Raw genomic sequence first — 22,913 nt, forward strand, 5'->3', positions numbered from 1 at the left:
TCATCATTGTGTATGACTCACTACCTCTGAGGTTGATGAAATGAAATGCCTGGGGATAACGTTAAATAGAAATGTTAAATGGAAATCTCACGCTATTACAATCAGTAATAAAATAAAATATATCAATATTACAATATTAGATTTTATCATCTGAAAAACAATTTTTCAAGTGAATTTCTCCATACGCTTTATTTCACATGGGTTTTCTTTATTTTACAATATGGTGGTGACTACAGGCCTAATTTGTAACTTATAACGAATAATTTAAGGAAAACCATCAATATAATATCTAGTCAATATTCTTATTCTTCAAATACTGATTACAATTTTGATTATAGATTTGACATACATAAACTTCATTTATATCAAATTTTACTGTTTTTACAGAAAAACCCAACATGGTTCACATTGCGACACACTTTCATAAAAACAAGACAATATGGAATTCAATATGCGATCATAAAACCTAAAGACACTCATTTAGAAACAATTTTTATATTTAGCACCAAGATCTTAAAACACATTAAGTAATGATATAAAATTGGAAAGAAACAAAGCGCTTCAAAAAATTGCTTATAGATTATATTAACTAATTATGATTCAATAGCTGCAATTATGACTAAAATTCAAAATACTAAAGAAATACCAATATATGCCAAGTGTTTAACCAAGTTGGTTTTGTCTCTTATGTTTCTATGCTTCACTTCTATGTAAAAAAAATAAGAGAAAGAAACACCACCAGGATAAAAATAATAACCGTACCTTTTACTGTACCTAGTGTTTGATGAATTTGCATTATTTATGTATATTTATAATGACGAGTATCATGGGGGGTATTTTGAAGTAATTTTTATTACTGTTCCACTTGGTGGCCATACCTTAGTGAAGGAAAAAACTTGATATTCCATACTACCCGACTATTCTATAATACCCGCAATTCCTAAAAATGTTGTGTCATAATTTTCTTGTACTTCTCAAATTTTTCTCCCATTAACCTTGTTGGGCAATTTTCTTGTTGGGGGTTGAACAGCTTCTCACTTCCAAAAGGCCGTGTACGTTAAACGAAATCCGTAGCACCCGATAAAAAGATCCGTAAAGCCCGATAACCAGCTGTCTGTAGGAGGTGGGTAGAAAAAAGAAGGCCAGAACTATATTCGCAAAAGTCGTTTACGTGACAAATATAATGATTGGGTAGATTAGTTTCTTAATTACACTTTGAACATTTTTGAAGAATTGATCATTCTTTAACAGACCTATGGATCGTCAACCAATTAGGGACGCTCTCATTATGAAAAGATAATATTCGAAAGTTTCCATATTAAAATTCTACAAAATAAAAACTGAAAAGAAATACTAGTTATTCGTCAGTCTATTGTAAGAAATGCCTACAACAAATTTAAACATTTTCATTTCTTCCTGGTGAGTCTCATTTTTTCTTCATCAGTTCCAACCTTCCACAATCGGCATTTTCTTTACAGCATGTTGTACATTCTTTTATACGAACACCAAAGCCTTTTTCGGTGCAGAGTTCATCACAATCAAGTGAACAACTTCTTTGTAATAAAACCAAAACTCCTCCAACTCTTGTTATAACAACCTACAAAATAGAACATCACAATAACCTACTAAAAAAACAAGCAAAAAAGAAAATATATTTCCTGTTCTTCATAAAAGTTCGCTTAGACGAAAAAAGAGGATAAACCAATTATATTCAATATCTGCTAAATAAAACAACTACTCAACACCCCCTTCCCCCCCACGTTGTGCAGATTGAGTGACTTCAAATAGCAATATACAGAGAAATCGGGTTTTCTTCAAGTTCATTTCAAGAAGTTTGTTTTTGACTGTTGCTGAGGCATCTCCATCTCTGTCGTTTTCGTGGGAAGATACTCTCTTGTATTGTGCAAGAGCAGTTTGTAATTTCTTCTGTATCATCTAAATTTCTTCTAATAAACTCATTATTAAAACTTTCAGCCACACATCTTTAGGATCTTGAAAATCGGCGGGATTGCCGATTCACGTGTTCTCCACCCGTGCCCCCGCTGACTAGAAGCAAACAGACAGAGGTAACTGTCCAGCCGATCGAAGTGAACAAGACGCCAAGAGATCTCGACAACAGCATCACAGGGCTAGCACTACACGATACCGGAAATTTTAGTGAACAATTATTCTGTGTGTTAGTTTTTTTTTAATTAATCAATGTAGAAGTACTTCGGGTCCCAGAATATATCTACTGTAGGTTAGTGTTTATATTATATATATATATTGCTTATATCGCTTTGCCAAAAATTTAACGTTTTGATGCCATTTCGATAGGGGTCATTATTTGATTCGATTTTTATTTTTAATCCTCTCTTTCTTGCTACGTATATATACTTTTTATTTATTCATTTCTTGCTATTTTTCGTCTCTACGTTTTTCTGTATTTTTCCTAGCGCCATTTTTCTTCGTTAAGATATCCCTCCGTCAGGTAGATAGCTAGTATTTAGTTCTTCGCTGCAATTTTTATTCGAGGTTTTCCTCTCGCCCTCCTAGTTGGATAGCCATCCTGTAGTTCTTCCATGTAATCATGTAATATATATATACAGTATACATATATATATATAGTGTACTTAGATTAGAGTGCATTATGATCACAGGAGGTCTACCCAGCTTCCCTTCAATTGCCCTCGAAACTGCTTTCAATCTACCACCTTTAAGATGGTATCTTCAAGGAGAAGCTTGTAAGACTATGTAGGGCTTGAAAGAAACGGTACTTGTGCAACCGACTATATTTAATATGGGACGCAAACCTTATTTTAAAAACCATTTTGACAGCTGTCTACTCGGTAAAGTAAAAATTTCTTCTCTACTAATGTCAAAAGAGACTCCTGTTCCAAAATAAAAATATTTACTAAAAATTACACTGTCCACATACTTGGGAGAAACGAAATTGCTGACATAATTGATAACATCTCGACAGGAGCTATCGAATGCTACACTGATGGCTCCAGGATAACCAAAACTGGGGCTGGAGCAATCTTCCGCATCTCTGGAGTGGATCATGACGACCAGGGGCGTCGGAAGTATTTTCAACCCGTGGGTGCTCACACCGGTGTACGGTGGGTCCCCCCCCCCTTCTCTGAAGGATATAAAAAATTGAAAATGTATTTGTAAAAAAAACATTTTGATTTTTTTCCTGTTTATATTTTTGTAGAAACACTGTATAACAGCTGTTCTCAACCAGTGCTCCACGGAGCCCTTATGATTCCACGTGCACTTCTCGGGAGCTCGCGGTTGCACCAGGGCAATAAAATGAATCAGTGAATCTGATAAATAGAAAGAGGCTTGTGTGCGGTGCTCCGTCATGGAAATAATGTACTAAAAAGAGCTCGCGTCACAAAAAAGTTGAGAGTCGCTGCTGTATATTTTGGGCAGGGTGAGCCAAAAAAAAATTTTCATCCATCCGAAACTTTGGTTCAGCGTCCCTTTGGCGCATCAGTAAAGCGACTCCGAAAATTCGCAAATGTTTTCTCAGCTAGATAAAATGTATAGTTTTATCGTATATATTTGTTTTCCGTATATTTATATTTCGAATATTTGTCGCGCCACTGTCATTTTCTGCACACGAGGGCTAATTAGACTGGGACCTACAATTTATTGGCGATTCCGAATGGCAGCCTTTTTTTATACTCACCGAGAGGCTGGTGCACTAACCCCTCGGTGTGGGACTTCCCCAGTGGAAATCTTTTTCTGTGGTCATGTGGTCGTTTCTGTTGTTCCCCCTGTGTCAGAAATGTTTCTGACAAGGACGAATTGGGTATCGCACTCGTGACGCCTTATATGGTAATTTAGGGAAGTTACCCAATGTAACAGAAATTAGTTTTCTCCGAGAATCATCAGTCCAATATAATTTTACAGATAGAGTTTCACAGTCGAAACATGTTTTTCTTTTAAAAATACGAAAGAGATCTGGGAGATTAGCCTAGGCAAGTTTCCTTTCTTTCTCTTTTTGGTTTTTTACTTAGTCATTTTCGAGTGGGCTGGTTCAAATGGTGATTGTTATGCTTGGAAGGCAACGGCGCGCAGGTTTTGTTTGGTATGCTGGTAAGTTCCGCCCAAGGGCGTAGGCAGGGAGGGGGACCGGTCCCCCTGGCCCCCTCCCCCGAAATGTTTGCGACTTTTTCCTACAGTTTTAAATGTTCTTTTCAACTGTTTTTTTTTAAATCGATTGGAGACTACGTATACCAGAAAGAAAGACTTTCTTTATTTTCGAAGCAAAGTATATGCATGGAAGTCACCAGTTTCGGACAATAAAAAAAAACGCGCCGGCTAGCTGTCGCCACAACTGTACTTATCATCAGATCGTGACGCAAACAAACAAACCAAAAAGCGTATTTTCAAGCACTGATTGAACAGTAGGCTCCTTGAAATTTAGGCCTTTTTAGTCCCTACCCTAGGGACAGAGGCAATGTATTTTGGCATGTATCACAAAGCCCGCACCCTATTCAAAGAAGAAACTCTCTTCCTCCCCCCCCCCCCCCCTCTTGGGGGAATACCATTTCAAGATACCGCTTTAGCAAGACAGGCCATCATCAATGCCGATCGCTTTGTTGGAACGACAAGTGTTGGATCTGCAGAACATAGACCATTTGTAGAGTAAAATGGTGGAAGGAAGTTGCAAATTAAACTCACGACTATAGTAGTGGACTTCAACACCATGCTCGCGGGTGCCACCAGTTGCTTGCTAACAATAGTATGAATAATATAGCCGTCTTTGATTATGAAGATTTGCGTCCGCCACTACGAAGAAACACACTCGTGCCCCTAGGCAGCTAGAGAGGGGGATCAATAGTGCACCGTGTATCTTAACAATACCCGGCTTTTTCCTTTTTTATCCTTAAAATTTTGTTCTCGTCAAGGAGGGAGAAGGAGGATAAAAAAAAGTCCAGTGTCCAGCAATAATTGGAACCATATGACAAAAGGTAGCGAGTCAAAATCGGACGGGACATATGCGGACAACATGGAAATAGGGTCAAAATCGGACAAATTTTGCCGCGCCCTCGATGTTGGCGCTGTATCTGCCATTTGTTTCTCCAACCTGTTAAATGGCGACAAAATGGATACAACAAGAAACCGGGTCAAAATCGGACAAATTTTGCCGAGCCGGCGATATTGGCGGTTTATCCCTAATTTTTCCACCAAGCTGCTAAGTGGCGATTTTCTCTTTGATGGACATTATAAAGACATGCAGAAAACTTTTGATGAAATTTGAACAATGAAAGACGTGAGTCGTCTACCAGTCTCCAGAACAAGTTTAAAAAAAACCCGTCCTCTTTGAACCACTGACAAGTGATGGATTGCTACACGTAAAAAAAAAACGCCGACATAACCAACACTATAATAATAAATATATAGCTTCAGTAGAACTATTGTCATTATTATTACCGGGCTCGGCGCGGAGGTGATCATAAGTCCTTATCCCGAGGGATTTCTATCCTAGGAAGGGTCTCTACAACTAATCTCGCCTGAGTATTGTCAGCACAGTGCGTGGACTACGGCATTGTCAAACCAAAGGAAGTTGATTGTTTCATAAGAGGGAAAATTAGTAAAATCATACATAAATTAATGAGCACTTATACGATCATATACATAAACGATATCGATTGATCGTACATGCAAGATATATCGTGGGAAAAGAAAAATAACTACATCAACTGAACTAAATTTAATCAATAAAAATCACGGCAACTCAGATGTCACACGTGGATAGAAATATGATAATATAGAAAACATGTGAACTAGTTCGACAGAAACATTAAAAAAAGATTTTATTCTAATGAAGTGATCTAAAACTGTGTACACACACACACACTTATTCCGATTACAGTCAATCCCGTTTTTAACGTTCCCGCTTAGTACGACTTATTTCTGTGGTCTCAACTCTAAGTACAGTGGATCCCGCTTATAACATTTTTTTCAAAAAACCCGTCACAAAAACATTGTAAGCTGGGAAATGCTTTAAATGGAAAATCTTAGAGAGAATTAGTGAGTTGGAAATACCAGAATAAGTCGTACTAAGTGGGAAAACGATATAAGCAGGATCGACTGTAATTCTCATTAAGATTTCCCATTTAAAGCGGTTCTCGCTTACAACGTTTTCCATGACAGTTTTTTGGAAAACGTTATAAGCGGGATCCACTACATTATTTAATATTTATGCATTTGCATATAATAGGGAGTCTATTAAAAAATCTTTGAGTTGAGCATAATGAATCGAAATGATAGATATCAATTAGATACATGCGATCTTCATGCTTAATTGATTCAGAATTGAAATTCTATTACTGTCTTATTAAGGATGGGACGAATAGTGATTTGAGCGAATAACCGAATACTCGGCGGCCGAATATGTATTTTCTTAAAATTCAACACAATCATAAATAAAATTGGTGTTTTTAATTGAAAATAAAATTATTTGTTAATTCAAATGATTGACATTGAATTTTAGTTATACTATACGTCCCACGTTTAAATAAACTTACCCGTTTTGTGGTCCAGGATTTTTTTATTGTTCTTGATTATGCTTGATAACTTGATCCACATTGCAGCTCTTATTGATGAACCATCATTAGTTACACTTGTCCGAAAATGGGTAAAGAGCACGAATAACTACATTTACTAAGAAATTTATTTCAAATGCTCCAGAGCAGTATGGACTGGAGGAGGAGGCCGGACACCCTTTGCTTATATTCAATCGTTCGAGAAAAATTACTGGGGTCACTGGTCGAAAATCTGGGGTGAATGGCACCGAGACTACATCAAATTACCAAGGACTGAGATCAGGAGTTTCTGAAGTGTTTCGAACCAATAGGTACTCATCTTTGTTTTAAACAAACAAATTTGCTTTCTGATCGATTCTGCAGGTGTCGGATGCATGCCAAAAATTACCATGGGTGCTCAGAACCCACAGCACTGACTCGGATTACCGAAAAACGATAGTAAACGACTCTCGAGAGGGGGGGGGGGGCTACATTGATTTAAAGGTAAATATAATAAAAAATGTTAAGAAAATACTACGGTCACAAAGCTGGAGCCCCATCCGCGTTCTACTTGTGTAGCGGCATTTGAAACATGAGCAGTTAACGGCTATAAGGAACTTACTTCCATTTGATGACATACTGTATAATAATTACATTAAAACAATAATTTTTCTAGTTTCTCTTCTTTGGACCTGCCTATTCAGACACAATCTCCCCTGCTTTGTTATTAATTCAATAACTTAATTCGTTACAGATTAGGACTGCGAAGACCCATGACATCTTTATAAGGGAGACTGACATGGTTTGCAGATGCAGATATATGAATGCTATAGTTTTTGTTTGATTGCACAGTAAATTAACTATAAAGATGCTTGTGAAAAATTTTAGCTATTCATTATAGGTACACCGAAGATCCCAGTTCAGGAGAAGACTCCTTCTGTCCCAGTCTAGTTCAAACGGTAACTGTAAGTACATTGTGTGTGCAGTGAGTTCCATTCAGTAGTGTACGGAAGATTTTCTCATGAGTGCGGGGGGGGGGGGGTAAACTTTTTCTTCGTCGAAGGAGAATGATAGTTAACCCACAAAATAGGGTGGATAGATCTGTTGGTTTTACATGACACTCTCGGTTTTTGTCCAATTCGGATCCCGCTTATAGCGTTTTTGAAAAAAAGTCATAAAGAACTTTGAATAAACTAAAAACGCGCGAATTCCCTCAGAGAGAGAGAAAGTCAGACTGGGGCAGAGACAGGGAATGTCTAATTTAACACTACTCAAGACAAAAAAAATCGATTTACCAAAGAAACTTCAACGGTTTTAGGGTAAAGGTTTTAGGTTTTAGTGGGCTGCTGATTCCAAAACTGGTGTTGGTTTTGACGAAATGACTCTAGTTTTGAGATAGTACATATTCTCAACATTCCAATGCAGTCTGTAATCACTATTTTTTGCGGCAGATTTTTACTTTTGTGTTTTTTTATTTATTTTCCTAACTTATTCTCAATATTATTGCATTCATATCATCATTAAGGAAGCGTAATTTTCATATTTACGGAATAAATGCGATAAAAGTGAAATTAGCCGATGTAGATGAATAAATACGAAAATTTTGAATTTTATAACTTTTCCTCAAAATTTCGAAGATTTACAATTTTAAGCAAAAATAGGTTGTGATTTTGCTGAGCAAAATGCTTTTGAATTCTAACTCGTGAATTAAGAGTTCAGTTGCCTTCCGTTTCTGAGTTCTCTCCGAAAATTATGGATGTTATTGACTATTTATAGAAGGACCAAACTACTATATATCCATTCGCGCAAGTTTTGCGCATCAAGTTAATTTTCTCATGAACGCAAGTCAGCCATTTTTTCGGAAAAGACAGAAAAAAGTTTGACAGCAGCAGAAGAGTTTAAATACATTTATTTTTTACACGATATTCGACGCAACAAATTAACCTCTGCAGCATATACAGTGGTTTTGTGCTGGGCCTATCTGACGCCGTGACAACACTTACATCAACTTTGCACCCAAATTTTGTACTTTGGAAAGCTTCTCCAAGATAATATTTTTTGCAACGTTATGGCATGGTATGAAGTCATTGATAAATAGAATCATACTACTTTCAGTAATCATCTAAAAGACTTCTGTTGATGGCCATGCACATGAAATTCTACTACATAATTTGCAAAGGCAGTTATTCAAAGTCTTCGTAGTCCCGCTAATAGCAAGAATGCTGACACAGTCAACCTTCGGTTTACGAACATCTCGGTTTGCGTATAATTCGGTTTACCAACAACAAAAATTGATTCGGTTTACGAACACGCAAGCAGGAAAATATTTGACTAAATTCGAAATGATAATGGAGAAATTGTAGTGTCTACGGCCGCATTTCGATTTTTTCAAATACATTCCTCCGAATTCGACTCCTTTTATCCAGCTCATAGATCAGCTTGTCATTTCAAATTTTGGGACGGTTATCATCAAAGAAATTTTTGAAACACGTTTTGCAATAACCTCTGATACATATATAATTTATACTATCTGATTTCTAGAAACATCATTTTAATGTCCCACATTGCTCATAGAACTTATTGATGAAGTTTGGCAGCAAGTGACTTATAAAACCATGAATTCGGTTTGAAACGCATTGTAGCCAGATTGCTTTGCAGGCAGAAATTTCGAGAGCTTTGACACTGAGATTAATAGGGGAAATTAATCAGACAAGACATGGGTACAGCTCTGCCCATGTATAGCATATATGCCCGTTTTCTCGAAAAGTCTGGATTTTCTCTGGAAAAAAGTGTTTTTAGTGTCAGTATGATTATTTCAATAGCTTTCGAGTTATTCACTTTTTTGAGCGTGAAAAAGTGTAAAAATTGACACTGTAGGAATCTTCGGGGTCTTAGAAGCGAATGAATCTATTTTTACATTAATTCCTATGGGCAAATGTGTTTCGGTTTGCCAACCTACCTCAGGAACGAATTAACTTCGTAAATGAAATTAGGATCGAATGTATTATGTACCTACAACGCCGTTACTACTCACAGAGGGAAGTACTATTAAAGAAGGAGATATGGAGAGACTACTGAAATATTAGCTTTTAATTAAGTACTTTATTACTTCGCTTCAAAATGAAACCTGAAGGAAAAATGTATCGTTAGTTTTGTTCTTTTTTGCGAATAAATGCAAAATCTCCGATTTAGAAAATTTTATTGTTGCGAAATTTCGAAATTTTATGCGCAAAATTTACGTATATCACATCATCAGACATTCGTTATTTGTCATGATCTTGAGCTGATGAACCTCTTACTGGGACAACAAAGAAAATATTTTTAGAGAGCCAGCGGTTCATAGACAAAATACATCTCCCAACACTTCATATAAATCTCGGCATAGTGAAACAATTCGATAAAGGTACTCAATAAATAAAGTGGTGAGTGCTTCCAATTAATTTGTAAAACGTTTCCTGGACTGAACAATGAAAAGCTGTGAGCAGGGATTTTTGATGGTTCTCAAATTCATAAATTTCTTAAAGATTCGAAATTTTCATCATTTTTGACGGATATTAAATCTTCAGTTTGATCATGTTAAGTATCGGTTGTTGAGAATTTTTTGAATGATTACAAAGCAGAGAACGATGAAGAATTGCAGTAAAATACGATTAATTTGTAATTTGAATTTAAAAATTTTCAAACGTTTGAAAAATAGACTGTTAATATGAGCACAAAGGCGCATTTTCTTAGTTACTTGGTTCAATTTCACAGACAATCTGAGTCATTTTAATGACGAGAGGCGGTTTCATCAAGATATGAAAGTAATGGAACAGAAGTATCAAGGCAAGCTCGAGCCTCGCGTATGATGGCTGATTACTCTACCGAAGCCTCCTATGAAAGACATTCAAAACCCATAACAGAAAATCATGCAAGTGCTTCTCCTTGAATTAATTTAATATCATTTTGTGTTCATGTTAGTGGACAAAATGCAACATTATAGAGCATATCATTACTGCATTGATCTATTCTGATATCCTAAATATATTCCCTTATTTTCATTCCATATATTATACGATATATAAATGTATACACGATATGTATAATGTATATTATACATATATTGTTTTACTTTTATTCTGAACATAAATGTACCACAAATTTCGTGTGGCGTGCATTGCCTGCATATTGAAATCTGATAATTGAGTGGAGTGTTTTTAAAGATGTGCATTTATTAAATTACAAATACGCATTATTTTATTATCAAGGACGGGCTTAAGCATTTTGTGGCCCTCGAAAACGGAGTTTCCTAATCCCTGAGTAACCATGAACACCCTGGAGCACGCCAGGTTTACATAGGCAGAATGAACATCAAACTACTATTTCATGGTAATAGAAAAAAATTATTCGACAATAAATTTAAACGATATTGCACGCTGCTCCCAGACATTTAAAGGTTGGAGAGCTGTCGGGGCCATTGAATCGATTACCTACCCAGGACCTCAACTTCATACTCTTTCAGCCGGGCAAGTATGCATTATGTATGCCTTGTGTAATTTTTTAAATTTTAAAAGAAGAATTTAGCAACCCATCGTCCGGAGCACTAGATCCACCTCCATCCTTTACTTGACTTGGAGGAAGGGGTTCTGTGAAAACCCTAGGCAAGAGGAATAGGGTTCGATGTCTGAATTTTAAAGGTTTTAGACAAAATTTTAAGCTACAGCGAAACCTCGATAAAACGACTCTGCAGACCAAGAAAAAATGTCGTTGTAGATTATGTAGGGATTATATATCGTTATGTCGAGAGGTAACAGTTTAACATTAGAGTATAGGCATTCTCAAACAAGGCTTGAAAAAATATCGTTATAGAGTAATTTATCGTTATATTGAGTATCGTTGTAGCGAGGTTTAAATGCATTCGCTTTGTTGAAAACGAAGTTTTTAAATTAAAATGCAATCAAAGTATTTTCTTTCATCACGTTTTTGCGGCTCCTAACATTTAACGCCCCGGTTGCGGCCAACCTTCACACTTACCCAAGTCCCGCCCTAAGTATCATCAGTATTGACTTATATTCCGATTTATGTATTGATTTTCATAATTAAATTGATTTACTCCATTGATTCAATCTCTCTAGTGATGTAAACTCCGCTCGCAGATTTAAATGCGATTTGTGTGCTGCTTATGCAGTACTACTGAAATTTAGTTTTCACTTTATATTAAAAATTAGAGCGTTTGAAAAAAAAATGCCAGATTCACACACAGAATCAGCACTCAAAATTACCCTGAAATCACTAAGACATTTTTGGCAATAAAATTAGTGTTGAACAGTCTACGTGTCAAAGCACTCGAAATTTCTGCCTGAAAAGCAATCTGGCTACAATGCGTTCCAAACGGAATTCATGGTTCTGTAAGTCTAGAGCCACCCTTAGAGGTGTGCGGTAGGTGCGGTTGCACCGGGCCCCGCACTCACGGTAACTTATTGGAGGCTTCCATCAATTCTTAAGTTATTTCTCGCATTAATTCCGAATTTTCATCAATTCTAGAATTTTTTCTTCCGTTCATTTTCTAATTTTCTCTATTTTTCTAATTAATTCTGAATTTTCATTGGTGTTGGATCCATTTTTAGTTATTTTTAATTCTGAAATTTTCATCAGTTTCTGGAATATTGTTTCCTCTCATTACTTTGAAACTACCTTTAAGTACTGAATTATCATTAATTTTTTTTATTTAAATTTTATTGCGTATTTAAAATTTTTTGTTAGGATATTTCTCAGCATTCCTGCATATTCTGAAATAATAGCTGATGGGGGGATCCCTCCCCCCCCCCCACAAAATATATAAAATCGGGGCTAAGGGTGTCCTAAACATTTTTGATGCCTCGAAATTTTTGAGATGGCTCCGTGTCTGATAACGGCGTCCCTGTGTAAGTCACTTTTTGCAAAGCTTCATGAATAAAAATTATGAGGAATGTAGTGTATTAGTGTATTAGTGTTATTGTTTGCAGAAGTCAGCGATTGTTAATTCTGAGGCAGAGATTATCGCAAAACACCTTCTTAAAAGTCCTTTGATTTAAACCTTCTCAAAGTTTTAAAATTTAATCCTTGGGCTGGCTAAGAGTCGTATTTGGAGGTACGGACGGCAATGTTAGAAAACGACGTTTCTCAGAAGAAAACAAGGCGACAATTGGCTCTAATCCTCCCAGCTCTCAGTCAATTTATTCTTCTTCATAGTACAATCTCCCATGGGGTCGGCAGCCGACATATATTGATTCTTCTTCAAACTTTCCAAGAACTTATTTCCCCCCCCCCCCATTCAACACATTTAGAAAATGTAGCTCGAAAAATCGCCAGAATCATTCGCCAATAAGTGTTAAATTATCGGTTAACATAAAATGTCTGATTTTGACCCGATCGCGACCAGAGAACGTACCTTAAAAATCGCCAGAATTACTCGCCAGTAACGTTTGATTATTGATAAACATAAAATGTCCGCATATGTCACGATTTCCGACATGTCCGCATATGTCACGATTTCCGACATGTCCGCATATGTCTCGTCCGCTTTTAACCCCTAATCATGACAAAATGCGCATGAAAAGAACAGGGTGGGCGAATGAATGTTGCGTGTAGAATCACGTATTTTTTCATCCTGTCCTATCAGAATTCGAAGCTCTTCGGTTCATAGTTACCGTAGTATTATAGTAATTTGAGTTTCTTTAGCAGACCGTCTCTGTCAGTTCGATTCTCTCGCTATTTATCAATTTAACGTTTTTCCTTGATTTTCTCCTTGATTTTTCAAATGGATATAACTAAGTATTTTAAAAAACCACGGCTTGATTCTGATGGTGCATCAGCACAGAGCAATGATGCGCTGGTTTTGAATGAAGCGATTCCTACAAACGAAAGGAAAAATGAGCCTGAAATTTCACCTGTTGTAGCTGCCGAGGCTTCCGCTGAATGGGACATTGGACACTATATCGATTCATCATTAAATGATTTTTCACGCGAAAAATTACTGCTGAATTGTTGGAATCCACCTGAAAATTACTCATTTCCACCACAACAGGTTGACAAAAGAAAATTAAAGTTTCAATACTCTTGGCTCAAACAATTTAAGTGGTTAGCTTATTCGAAACATCTTCAAGGAGCATTTTGTAAACTGTGTGTTGTGTTTTCCCATGAAAATTGTGGCAAAAGCGACTTTGTGCCCTGGTTAAAAAGCCCTATTCGAGGTGGAAGGACGCTCGAGAGGATTTTTTAAATCATAACAAAACTCGCTACCACCAAGCATCTAGCGAATATGCAGACAGCTTTTTAAGAGTCGCTGAAGGCCAACAAGACAATGTCGCAAATCAACTCAGCATTAAAAGAAGCAAACAGAATTTAAATATAAGAGAAACAGTAAAATCTATCATCAAAACCGTGATCTTATGCGGTCGTCAACAAATTGCCCTCCGAGGAAAATGTGACTCTGGAAACGTTACACAAGAAACAGATGTGAATGATGGAAATTTTCGATCCCTTTTGCGTTTCCGTGTGGATGCTGGTGATACTGTTTTAATGAAACATCTGGAACATGAGCCAAGGAATTCCCAGTATATCAGTCCCATGATCCAGAACGAGATAATAGAGCTCTGTGCCAAATTCCTTCAAGAATAGTACGGAAAATAAATTCGTCGCAGTATTTTTCGGTTTTGTGTGATGAAACCACTGACATTTCTGGAACAGAACAACTGAGTCTATGTGCGCGATATTTTGCTAAAGAGGGAAAAAAATACGAGAAGGCTTTCTCCTTTTTGCGCCTGCCACGGATGTTACGGGCCATGGTCTTTCACGTTTGATTCTACAGAATCTGCAATGTCTAGGCATAAACTGCGATTATCTGGTTGGACAAGGGTGCGATGATGCTGCAGCTATGAGCGGTTATTTACATGGAGCCCAAGCCTTCATTAAAAAAGAATATCCCCTAGCATTGTATGTCCATTGTGGAGCACATTGCCTGAATCTAGCGTTAAGCAATTCCTGTACGATTCCAGCGATACGAAATTGCATAGGCACAGTGCAATCAGTTGGAACATATTTTCGATCTTCTCCAAACAACAACGAAGTTTTAAAGGGAAACATTAAGGAACTAATTCCTGCTTCGAAACAAAAAACTTTGATATCGATGTGTGAAACTCGTTGGATTTGTAAACATGACGCTTTATTACGATTCCGGGAGATGTACGTTGCAATCGTTCTCTCACTATAAAGTTTGCAAGAATTGAAAAACCTGAATCCGCTCAAAATGCCCATCAATTGTTATGCGCTGTCACCAATGGTCAGTTTGTGATTGCTCTTTGCATACTTGATCTCATCTTCTCCTGGACCCTGCCCATGGCCCCCACATGGGGGGGGGGGGCTGACAGGGCTCCAGCCCTGGGGCCCGGGAGTCAGGGGGGGCCCGTGGAAAGATCTTTTTGATTTTTCTTTCAGATATGTCCCATAGGAAAATAGACAGGACTCTTTAATATCAATTTGTACTAGTATGGACTACATACCTTAGATCTGAATGAATTTTTTTTAACTATACACATGTACAAGTAAACGAAAAAAAAAAACCCGGAAACGAAGAAAAGAACATTGTACAAGGCCGCCCCCCCCCCCCCCGGCTCTCATGGCAGTCGTTCTCCTAGGAAGAAAGAAAAGACATTGTGATGGTCATGGCTACTGAGACGTCAAGGACACCAGCATTTTATGTGTGGCTATAGCCACTAGAATAATCCTTATCTAGTCGTCGAGCGTGTGTAGGGACCTACAGGGCTACCGCGCGACCCCTGCTGTTTCAGTTCATCTCGGCCATAATGTCTCGATAGAATGAAAATTGTAGTAAACAGACGTCGTATTCCACAGTGAAATTGCCTCTGGGTACCGATAAAGCACATGACCCCCCTCCCCCCCCCAACATCCTGGAACAGGGGCCCGTAGGCTGCGCTCTTCAGTGGACCCCCCTCTATAGTGAAGTAATAGTGTGGAAAAATGACAATAATGGTACAGGCCCAGGCCTGAAGCTCAGCCAGCCCCACTCTCATGGGCTGGTTACGATACTGAGACAGCTTTGCTGCAAGCTTTTGTATACAGTGGATCCCGCATTACTTTTTCCTCCTTGGGTCCTGCGACTCTCTGGTGCCAACTCTTATTACTGATACTCATTGAGATTTCTCGTTTAAAGCGTTTTCCCGCAAAAAGTATTGTACGAAATGACTGTAATGACATGTGTACTGAATCACGTGATTTCGCTCACGGTCCCTCTAGTAACCCCCTCCCTCTCCCAGTCCGAACAAATCAAGGGGTTTTTTCCTTGCTTCTGAAAAAAAAGGCTACATTCCGCATCGTTTTTTTTTTATTCGCTGTACTGTCTTGAGGACACATCTCCCCTCAAAACTTCTATTCACAGACATATTGTGACACAGAAAAATATTTACGGTTCGCGTCTGCAAAAATATAGTTGTTCGAAATCTTTCAGTAAAATACTTGAACGAGTTTGCGTACATAAAGGATTAATTTTTTCCCCAAGTGGATGAATCCCACGGTTCTAGCCCAAAAGAATGGTAAGCAAAATTTGAATTTTTGTTAAATTTTTATTTTGAGCATTAAGAGTTAACTGTAATAAATCTATGTCAGAAGAGTTTGGCCTTACATCGAAGCCAGTTGCGATGTTTGTTGAATTGTGTTTCATAAAGTTTAAAAACGATTATTTTTAATAGGACATATCTACAAATTACAGAGTAACCTCGTTCATATGTCACTCAGTTATACAACTTTCATGTTTATACGACGTTTAACTTGGGTAGCAATTGGTAACAATACATTTGGAACAACAATACAACAAATACATTTTAATGTTAAAATATTTCATTCATTTATTTAACATAAAACCTCAATTATTCGACGTTTTCACTTCGACTAAAACTCGGAAACTTTCGAAAAAAGAAAAACGTAATTTATATCCATCAAATGCGCACAAAATTTTTGTATGCTGTGAAAAAGCGTTGCTGCAACAGTTCTAGCATATTGTCACCGCAAAAGACATAAATTTTAGGGTGATTGCTGACCGCTAAACCAGTTGAATATGTTCGTTTCAACTTTTTGAAACGATTATAAAGTAAAACAACCAAAGAGCAAGCTCCTGATTGAAAATCATCTACTGCCAAAAAAAAAGTCCAAGATGGGGAAATTTTTGCAAGTCGAGAAGATTTTGTTGTGATTTTGTACTCAATGTCGTGTCCTAAAGGTAATGTTGTGCCAAATTTTATTTCTTTAAATGATTTGAAATGTGATTTAATTTCCTCTCAAGTATGAAATATTTTTTTAGAACAGAATTGGAATGCAATTAAACACACAAAATTTTATAACATTTTATATGTATGTGGGGGGGGGGGGGATAATTTTTTAGAAAGACTGTTATATTCACTTCGACTTATACATAAAACGTTTTGACTCGGCCTCTTGAACGTCGTATAAACGACTGTAACAGAATTGTAAAGTTGCTCAGTTGAATAGATGAAGTGAACATAAATATTTGCATTATTTCAGTTCTCACAATTTTTCAGGCCGGCGCTTTAACCGAGGCCAATGAAAATAGTTTTCAGCATTATTACTTTAACTCTTTAATTCACTAAATTTATTTATTCTTTTTGCACGCCTGTAGCGAATCGCCTGGCATAACGAAATCGCTTCGTTTTATCAAAAAAATCATTGCATGGAATAACTTCACGTTAGAGCAGGGCGTCTCAAACTTTTTCCACCTGAGGCGCCCTTTCCCCCTATTCAATGCTTTTCCGCGAGCTCCACCGGCTCTCCAGAGCTGTTTAACAAAGAATATTTTCGAAAACCTCACACCATGACAAAGGTTGGAGGCGCACAGTTTGAGAACCCGTGCGTTATAGGAATAATCTTTGATGTTCTAAATTTAAGTTAAATGTTTGGATAGAAATATTGTTTTTTGTAAAACACGTTTCAAACTGGTTCGTAGAGATTCTACAGTAGTTTCATTTGGTGTAGTATGAGTATACTTGCTTGCTTCGGTGAACAACGAAACTATAGAGATGCGGTGGATATCTTATCTGAGAGAAACTAAGGATAAATTTGATACTGTGCATATATATCTAGGGGGCCCGCGAAAAATCCTGGCCTGGGGGCCATGACCCTGCCTCTGTCTAAAACTGTGCAGGCTGTGAACTGTGATTTGGTATCAGCACTGGAGCACGTCGATCTGATTTTGACCACACTGAACCAACTAAGGGATAACGCGGCAGAAAAGTTCAGTGCAGTACTCCGGAAGAACACTTCCGAATAAACTTGTTCCTACCTTTTGTCGACCATGCACAAATGCAGATAACAGATCGATTCAATACTCACAAATCATTGGTAGTCGCAATGCAAATATTTCTCCCTCGTCACATCAATTCAAATTGTGGAAAACAACTCACCCCATGCAAAGAATGTTATGATAGTGTCCTTCCAGAAACTAGAACACTCGATGCCGAGTGTTCTGTATGGCGGAATAAATGGATTAAAACTAACGAAAATTTGAGACCGGGAAACGCAATGGAAGCCCTTTTACAATGCGACGCAAATCTTTATCCTAATATCCATACGTTGCTGCAAATTCTTTCTGTATTGCCGATGTCTACAGCTACTCCAGAGAGGACATTTTCTACTCTTAGACGACTAAAAACCTATTTGAGAAATACCACTGGTGAAAATAGAATTACCGGCTTAGCCCTTTTAGCCATACATCGTGACATTGATTTGAGCCCAAAAGAGAACCTTGACAGATTCATCAAAAGCTCAAGACGCGCAAATTTCTGAGGTAAGAAATTACTGAACTTCTTGATTTTTTTAAATAAGATTTGTCACCATGAGCTTCGTTTCTGTCAGCTTGATAAATCGTAATTTGTCTTCCAATACCTGAATTACGATAGGTTATTCCACAAAAAATTGGAAAAAAATATACAGTACATAACCGGTATACAGTATACTTATAACTTGTTATTGACAGATAACAATGCTCAAGGTTATGTATTTGAAGTTAGAAAAAAATTAATGTAATTACCACAATACGGTTCGCATAATTGATCGCAGCTTGCAAGAAACTTTCTAGACAAAAAAAAAGATATTTTCGTAATAATCAGGGAAGTATTCAGCGATCGACTTCTAAAGAGGATACAAAAATTTTCTAATGGAGAAATTTTGAGCATTACAAACGTTCAAAAAGCATTTAAATTACAGAAAAACCTTGTTTCAAAAGCTTAGACGCTAATGAAAACTATGTGGAAATATTCAAACAAGCCAGCCAAAGATATGCGACTGATTATAAACATAACATTAATGGTTATATTGTATCTATGCGACTGACCCATAGTCATCTTTCTTATTGGTGATTACATTGCTTTTGTCGGTGCTCATCCTGTGGGCATTATGAAAACTTCATCGAATCGTCATTCATAAGCACTGTACATTTCTACCCTTGATCTGCGCCCAACTCCCTTCGCTGTGAGAAATAGAAATCCCAACAAAAGCGAGAAGTGCGGCTTATACGGTGAAAATTAAATATTAATTTAATTGAATTATTAATTAATTAAATATTTCAGGTTTTTATAGAGATACTGTAATGGGGCAGATAGAAATTTACCGTTAAAGATAGGCTCACTGTAATTTGGGGAATATCATACAAACCGAAATTTTTCCACATGATATTGAAATTTTATCACAGCAAAAATCAATTATTTAACATTTCAAATTTTTCTAACCGAATTTACAAATATAATTAAACTTTTATATGCAGTTAAATTTTTAAATGTAATTGATATTGCAATTTTAATTTCGAGTGTCATGTACATGAAGTTACATACAATGATATAATTAAAAGTCTGATTTCATTCTTTTCACTCGAGAGTTGTTACATTAGAGTTGAAAAAAAATCAAAAATCGATTGACATTTTCAGTGGTGTCAGAGACAGAGATGCTGTTGGTGCCCAGGGTACTTTATGGAATTGGTATGAGCACCCAGAGAAATGATTCAGAAATCAAAATTTCCTACTTCAAGATCAAGACAAGAACCCACAAGTTCCAAACACTTCCGGCATCCTTGGCCAGTCAAAGGTGGCGACACGAAGGAAACATTGAGGAGGTGGGGGGAGGGGGCTGAAAATCGCCATTCATTCCGTTTATAAAGGACTCAAACCCGTACTCAGGGACTCAAATCCCGACAAAAAGTGGGAAATGCGGCTTATACGGTGGAAATTAAAATTTAAAAATTTATTTGATCTCAATTTTTTATTTGGGTGAGCTCTTCAACATCCTTCACTGCGAGAAATGGAAATCCCGACAGAAATGCGGCTTATATGGTAAAAATTAAATTTTAAAAATTTAATGACTTCAATGAATACTTTCCTTTATTTGTTGAAAATTAAAACAGATGGGAGGGGGAACATTTCCAATAAATGAGAAATAAAATTAGTTCCATTTTTTACGCCAAAGCAACTACCCTATTTATAAGATTACAACAAACATATGAATTTTAAAGCAATTCAAATTTGTCGCGATGAAATGAGCTTGCGACAAATTTGTACCGCGACGAAATGAGCCTGCGACAAATTTGTACCGCGACGAGTTTGTAGCACGACGAATTGACGCTGCGACAAATTGACTGCGACGAATTGTCCTGTGACAAGTTGAGCGCGACGAATTGACCTAGACCCGTCGTATCGTATACGATGCATCGTCTCACGTCAACGGACATCCATCTCTGAATGATGCTCTTAAGACAGGTCCAAATCTACTACCCGAGACACTGTAGACTTTGCTACGTTTTCGAATGTTCCGAATTGCTTTCACCACTGATGGATGTCAAGCATTCTTGCAGCTTGGCCTACAAGAACAAGACAGAGATGTAACCAGATTTCTTTGGTTTCGCACAGTGGCTGATCATGATAATAAATCGGTGCCTTGAACAAATTGTCAGGGGGGACAACGGCCCCCCTGACCCCCCCCCCCCCAATGACGGGCCTACAAAGCATCCATTCATTTCAGAACGTGCTTCCGGTGCTGTATTATACAGTATCTCCGGTCTACTCACTAAGGCACTACGATAGTGCAATTGATTTGCAGCAAAAGTCGCATAGCTCCACTGAAGAAGACCACTCTTCCTCGACTTGAACCACTCGCTGCTCTTGTTGGTGCTCGTTTACTCAACTATTTTTGTGCAGCAACCGATCTCAATGCAATGCACGTGAAGCCGCTTTATGGTCCGACTCAACAGTTACCCTGGGATGGATCCGAGATGATCCGAACAAATTGAAAACGCTTGTATGTGTGCAACAGCGTCACAGAAATTTGACGTCACAATGAATCAACGCAATGGTGACATTGCCCTGGCGAATCGAATCCCGCGGATTACGTTTCTAGAGGTTGTTCTGCCACTACACTTCGCAATTTGAGCACCTGGTAGCATGGACCTACGTGGCTCGCTGAAACACAGTGTTCGTGGCCTTCCAATATTAGTGTTGAGCAACCTTCGACAGAAATTTGTCAGACTGTGAAAAGTTCAATGATGGTATCTACGTCTCCTCCAGTGATTGACATATCTCGTTTCGGTTCTTACGCGAAACTTATTCGGATTACTTCGTAGGTGAAACGATTCGTATACAACTGTTGCACGTCTTGCAAACTTCAGGGCGAATTAATAGAACTCGAAAACGCGAAATGTTATTCGATTCGTCAAGTTCAAATATTTTTTTCCGTCTGACTATGATGCTCTCCGACATAGTAAACAACTTCCAAAAGACTCGAAAATTGGACAATTCCATCCATTTCTTAGTGACAATCTGATACGAGTTGGTGGCCGCTTGCAGTTCGCATCACTTCCAGCTGCTGCGAAGCATCCTTTGGTACTCGATGGTTCACAACCATTTGTCAAATTGCTCATTCGTCACGTACATATTCGTCTCTATAATCTGAGCACGAGAGTAGTACTATCAGAACTGCGAAATGATTACTGGATTCTTCAAGGCCGGCAGGTTATTAAAAGTATCCTACGCCAGTGTCTTCCCTGTAAAATTTTTAGAAACACACCACCGGCTGAAATTGAAGCACCACTTTTTTTGGATAGAGTCACACAGTCAAAACGATTCAGTGTCGTGGAGATAGACTTTGCTGGCCCAATATTCGTAGAAGCTCTGCCTCAGTGAAAGTGTATATCTTGTTATTTACATGTACTGTCACTTGAGCGATTCATCTCGAGCTTGTCACGGATTGCTCTACAGATAAATTTTTGCTGGCATTTTCACGTTTTGTTGCTCGTCGAGGTGTTCCCAACACAGTATATTCGGACAATGCGCAGACTTTTCACGCCGCAAATCGTGAGCTTTCCGCCCGTTGGGGTTTCATGACTTCACCTTCTGCTCACCTGTACTACGCCTCCCACGGAATCACTTGGAACTCATAGCCCCTGGAGCGGCTTGGTGGGGAGGATTGTGGGAACGCATGATTGGTGTCGTCAAACGTTGTTTACGGAAAACATTAGGTCGCGCATCTCTCGATGACGAATAACTGACGACTACGTTGGCTGGAATCGAAGCCGCAGTCAACAGTCGACCATTGACAGCTGATACCTAGTTAGATGACAGCTTCAAAGAACCCCTCACGCCTGCCTACTTCCTGGTAGGACAACTAACAACCCTTCCTTCTCACGAAAAAGTTGCTGTTGCAAATGACCTTAAGAAATCGTGGTCACTGCAGCAAGATTCACTGAATAACTTTTAGAGCCGATGGAGAAAAGAATGCCTACTAGAGCTGAAGACATTCCACCAAGTGAAAAATAAAGACCAAGGTCTTCAGCTACGAGTTGGATCACTATCCTCCTCCTACAGGAACATGCAAGACCTCGACACGTGTGGACAAAGACACGCGTATCATCTCTCGTCAATGGTCGTGACGGCAATATTCGCTCGTGCATTCTACGTACAGCCAATGGAACTGAAATTCGACGACCAATTCAGTTGGCATTCCTCTGAAGGTTGACCAGGGTGGGGAGGATGTTGGGAATTGTACGAGTTTACGTATGTAATCCCTCTTGCCACCTCCAGATGGCGTAATTTGTCTGTTCCATGACTCTTTTCGCTTGTGTCTTCTTTTGTCTTATATGTATCAGTACGTTCTGTTCGTCCGACGCCGACGAATGTCTCGCTTTTATATTACGTAAATAAAATCTTTTTCTTCTACGACATATGCTCTCCCAATGTAAAGCTATTTCGGCCCCTACAAGCCTTTTGCGACCACTCTTTTTAGACCACTCACCTTTTCAATCTTCAATTTAATTTTTTTTTTTAGTTATTCAATAAAATGGGGATTATTCTTATGCATTTGTCT

The 22,913-nt window shown here is 38.0% G+C and overlaps 1 protein-coding gene across 1 annotated transcript in view; it reads right to left on the reverse strand.

The window, feature by feature from the left end:
- Positions 1-484: 484 nt before the first annotated feature.
- The window catches only part of LOC149080493 (uncharacterized), an 88,859-nt gene continuing 66,430 nt past the window's right edge, over positions 485-22,913 (reverse strand). Inside the window, exon 3 of the mRNA XM_089238661.1 lies at positions 485-1,597. Coding sequence (XP_089094787.1) covers positions 1,427-1,597 — 171 coding nt within the window. The 3' untranslated portion in view covers positions 485-1,426. The remainder of the gene's footprint in view (positions 1,598-22,913) is intronic.

Source organism: Pholcus phalangioides, unplaced genomic scaffold (assembly GCF_987345545.1).
Source record: "Pholcus phalangioides strain wild (caught in Gottingen) unplaced genomic scaffold, Ppha-v1.0 ptg000011l_1, whole genome shotgun sequence".
In the NCBI taxonomy this organism is placed as follows: Eukaryota; Metazoa; Arthropoda; class Arachnida; order Araneae; family Pholcidae; genus Pholcus; species Pholcus phalangioides.